Consider the following 4,729-nt stretch of genomic DNA (forward strand, 5'->3'; position numbering starts at 1 on the left):
GACAGTTATCCCAACCATTTATTCAGACAGACTGTCCAAATTGTAGTGAGATCTTACATAAAACTTAATGGGGGAGAAGAAAATTACAGCAAAACATAAAAAGGTAGGATTCTCTAGTAGTTTGTTGGAATGGCAATGCCACGGCCTTGTGAGCTGCATGTCAGATTTTGCTCCCTGGATGAAGGGAGGTGACTGAGGAGGAACAGGAAAGGACAGACGTCTAGTTCACATGGCAAAGAGGATAAGGAACGCCACCATCAAACAGAAGAGCCCCATGGCCTCAGACAGGGCAAAACCCAAAATGGCATAAGAGAAAAGCTGTTGCTTCAGGGAGGGATTCCTGAGGGGGGAAATGGAAAAAAAATAGTTAGGATTGAAAGCTTGAAGGCAGTCAAGATGTGATTCTCATGCATAAATAACCTTTTATCATAACTTTGCTGAGTAAAACTGTCTGTACAAACTACATGCAAAAAAATATGGAAGTGCTCTTAACCATTTGTTTAGTTGCTTATATTCTAATAAAATCATTTACTGCTTATTCATAAAACAAATTGTCAATATTGCTAAGAGTTATATTTGTACAAAGCTGTAAAATATAATGTTATTTTCTATAGCAGTGGTTCTCAATCCAAATCCATTCATAGAGATGGAGCTAAAATTTGCACCATCAACTGAAAAACTACTGCACATTGACATGGTCCTCATTAGTATTGCTATGCAAGTGCACATTTGGCACCACCTACTCCAAATGCAAATCAAGAGTAGTGTGAACAATTTTTGGCAGAAGTAAAAAGCATGTACAGCCAGCTGCACATGGCATGATTCCAAAATAGAGAAGGGCAGATAGTACGCAAGGTGCCAAGTAAACAAAGATAACCACCTTGCACATTCATTTCTAAGGCTTCACAAACCTTTTCTTTTTGGTCATCTTGTTTTGTCAAAAAGGTACTATTTGAAGAACATACCTGGCATAGCCGATGATGAGACTGCCGAACACTGTTCCGATTCCAGCTCCTGATCCAGCCACACCGACTGTGGCAGCACCAGCACCGATGAACTTGGCTGCCGTGTCGATGTCTCTGGACACAGCACTGGTCTGGAAGCTCCGGCTCACATTCAGGAGGGATGCTTCACTCACTGGCAACAGGGCTGCCTAAAGAAAATTTAAATAAATCAAATCAGTCACAAGAGTAACTCCAGCAATTTATATAATGCATGGAATAGCATTTTGATAGTCTTTCTTTAGAGTATTTCAACAGTGTTAATATTAAGGTTTACTTTTATACGCTCATCCTAAATGAAGTGATTAAATTTTAAAAAAATAAAAATCTCCTGCTAGACTACAAAACACCTACCTGCTCAGTTCTGGCTTCAGGTCTGTTGAAGATGCACGCTGATACAGGCCGGGCCAGGACCCTGGAGCCCCCACGCAGCTAAGAATAAAAGCCAAAACAGCTGGGTGTAAGACAAAATGTATTAATTTATCTCACAAATACAAATATTTGCCAAGGTGGGGACCAAGATAATCACTTTGTAGTGAGCACCATTTTTAGACAAGAAATCCAGATAAGAAATATCCTCATGACAAATCCCCAGACTAATCTCAAAGCAAGTTCCAATTTAAACTACAAAATGCTGCTGTCAAACAACTTGACAAAGTGGTAACTGACTGTCAGAAACAATACATACATACCACAGATGGTGAGGTAACAAACTTAGCGCAGGCATACATGTCTGAAGCCTAGAAAGGGTCAGGGAGAAAAAAAAGGGTTACAAAGGACAGTGGAACAGTCAGTTTAATTACTTCACTATTAAATAAATGGAGACAATTAGGGTGTACGGAAAAAGATTACACAAGTCTGGATCAGGATTTAATTGAAATGCCAAGATTTTTTTTTTCAAAGTTGCAATTAATTTAATCAAACATTTTTCATATTATAATATTAGAATAAAACTCATTCAATAAAAGTTGTCAGTTGATGTTGATATCTGCAGTGATTTAGTTTGAAAAAAAAAAAAAAAAAAAACTATAGGTTCAAAAGTGATGGGTTAATGAATGCAGTGTAAGCATGGGCACAGGACTATTCACCTTTGTTGACCATCATCACAAAAGTTAAGAGAATTCCTGAATGACATTCAGGTTCTTGTGATCATAAAATATAAGCTAAAACTCTTTAGCACAATTTGAGATTGAAAGCTGAATAGATTGAACAAACAGACATATGCAAATATTTGTGTGACCTCCCAAAAACTATTTCAGCTAAGTGTTAATTGCAAACAAAGTGCATTTTGTATTTTTAATGAGCTTTAATATGCTACATCAAACCAACAAGTCAGGAAACTTTTTTTTTTTTTTTTACGATGCTGGTCCCCTGACAGAAACAGACCTACACTCCATGAAGATAAACAACTTTGGCATGGTCAATGAGCCTAAATGGCTTAAATTAAAATGACATTTAACAGTATTATACCATACATGCACAGTATTTACACGTTCTTAACCAAAATGAATAGAGAAGACACCTCTATTCACCTAAGGAAGGCAGACCTTACAGGCTACAAATTGCTTCATTTAGCATGAAGAGCAGTGGAACACCAGCTGCCACATAAGTAAACAGAGTTAGTAGTTAGTTAGTCCCCATGCCTGTAAGACTGGACAGTCTGATCCAATTAAGCAAAGTGGTCACTGGGAGTCTGAAGTCGATGCGTCCTTGAGGACATTAAAAGTGTGCAGAACTAATATTCGTTTAATGCAAAACTTTAATACATTCCAATTTGTATTTTTAAAACACTCCTAATTTAAAGCATACATCAGCTGAAATGGTGTCATTGTAACTGTACTAGGATTAGGATTGTATTAGGATACCAAAGAATAATAAAGCACAAAAAAAGTAAGCATTAATTGGATAAAGCCCAATTCACTTATTTAATATGAATAATTAATATATTTTTTCTATATTTATGAAAAGTGTAAGGCCTTATAGTACTATATACAATTGCTGTTCTCTCTCTTTCCTTTGTACATTTGTTGCAGCATGTAGGATTTGATAATAAAATAATTGCAGAACAGAATAGGAAGTTTTAAATTATAATGCAAGAAAAAAAATCAGTTTTGAAAATGAGAGGTGCAACAAATTGTCTGCTGCTCTTTTATGCCCTACCTGGATCAATAAATATAAGCATTAAAAAAATTAAATGCTTAGCTAGCAAAATTAGCTATCTAACTTGTTGGCCAGAAACATATGCAAGTTAGCTAACTATAAACCTAGATTACTATAGTAGTTAAAGATCCATCTAATCTAGCTAGTGAGCTAGGCTACTCTTTCTAAAAGATAGCAGCCAGCTATAAAGACATCCAAGGTCACCAATAACTACTCTGCTTTCTTTTAACAGCCACAGGCGAACACAGAATTCAGCTATTATTTAATAGAATTGCGAATAAGAGCATAAAACTTGAGGCGCTTGGGTGCCCTTGACCAATAACTAGCTAACAGCTACAGTGAACCCTGTTACAGTTAGCCAACTCCCAGCGCAGGATCTTTGCAGTAGGCCCTAAAAGCTTAACGTTAAGTCAGACATTTTGCAAGTGTCAGAAGGGACGGTCACGACTAAATTAAGTAAATATGAGTTTAACCACTAATCTACATTAAATGTGAAGTAGTTGACTATTTAATGCGTAAAATCCCTTATTATTCCTTTAACAGAAACGCGCGCTGCGGTACAGTATTCCCAGATTTGGTCAATGACTTTAGCCAGCTAGCTAACTAAGTTAGCCTCATTGAATGGCCGCCCACCGCAGCCCTTCACCTCGTCTGCCGGGCTGTAGTCCGCGGTAGCTGGGCTGAATGACTGGCGCTCAGGCGGGGCTGTAAAACCGCCAGAACCAAAACGAGCACTTTATTAGCTACTACTGAACATGCAGCTAGTTTACATAAGTTCACTCACCTATAGGGTACAGAAGGGCCCGGGGAACTGGGGACAAGCTTGGCGCTACAGTCAATGAGTGCCGTGTAAAACTGTCACCTTGTCATTTATAAGCTTATGAACTACGTCCTCAACAGACATTGGGCAGAAGCACACAATCTTGTCACGTGATTGGCTGAGTGCGAAGTCAATCTTCGACCCGCAACCTACCATACGTTTGACGAGAGGTTTCGCGCACTCTAATTGGTTCTATTGGTTCAAAAAGGCGGGATCTTCTAAAGTTCCTGCTCTGATTGGATGATGTTGCCGGGAAAGTTAAGGAGTGCAAGAGAAGCGCATCCCGTGTCCCCTAAGTCTATTGGATGTACTGAAGGAAGTCCCTCCCGCAGGGAAAAAGAAGGTAAAAAAATGGCGATTGCTTGTAATAAGCGATTCACAGCTGCAGAGGGAGACATTCCACTGAAGGTTTTAAAGCTAAAGAGATTTTGTTTGGATTGTACAGTAGCTCTTTATTAAAGCAAGGCATCTATCTGTTTACCTTCTTTAAAAAATTGGCATTGCTATAGTTCACTAAAAATAATTGGGTTAAACTAAAAAGTAAAAAAGAAAAAATATGTACAGATACTAAATGAATACTAAAGCTTCCAAGTACCACATAAAAACATTTCACAGAAACACATGTATCACACATGCTTATTTATTTATTATTTAAATTAAAATGTGTATATAATTAAATGCAGCATAATGAAATTGACACAATATTAGGGTCAAATTCACAGCATATACAACCGACATCACAAATATA

General features: G+C 37.7%; 1 protein-coding gene across 1 annotated transcript; it reads right to left on the reverse strand.

Annotated features, from left to right (window-relative positions):
• Positions 1-4,074, reverse strand: atp5mc1 (ATP synthase membrane subunit c locus 1). The gene is made up of 5 exons (XM_007232228.4): positions 3,946-4,074; positions 1,694-1,741; positions 1,356-1,433; positions 966-1,153; positions 1-340 (listed from the first exon to the last, which is right to left on the reverse strand). The coding sequence occupies exons 2-5, from the start codon at positions 1,730-1,732 to the stop codon at positions 226-228; spliced, it is 420 nt and encodes a 139-aa protein (XP_007232290.1). The 5' UTR covers positions 1,733-1,741; positions 3,946-4,074; the 3' UTR covers positions 1-225.
• Positions 4,075-4,729: the final 655 nt, after the last annotated feature.

Source organism: Astyanax mexicanus, chromosome 19 (assembly GCF_023375975.1).
Source record: "Astyanax mexicanus isolate ESR-SI-001 chromosome 19, AstMex3_surface, whole genome shotgun sequence".
In the NCBI taxonomy this organism is placed as follows: Eukaryota; Metazoa; Chordata; class Actinopteri; order Characiformes; family Acestrorhamphidae; genus Astyanax; species Astyanax mexicanus.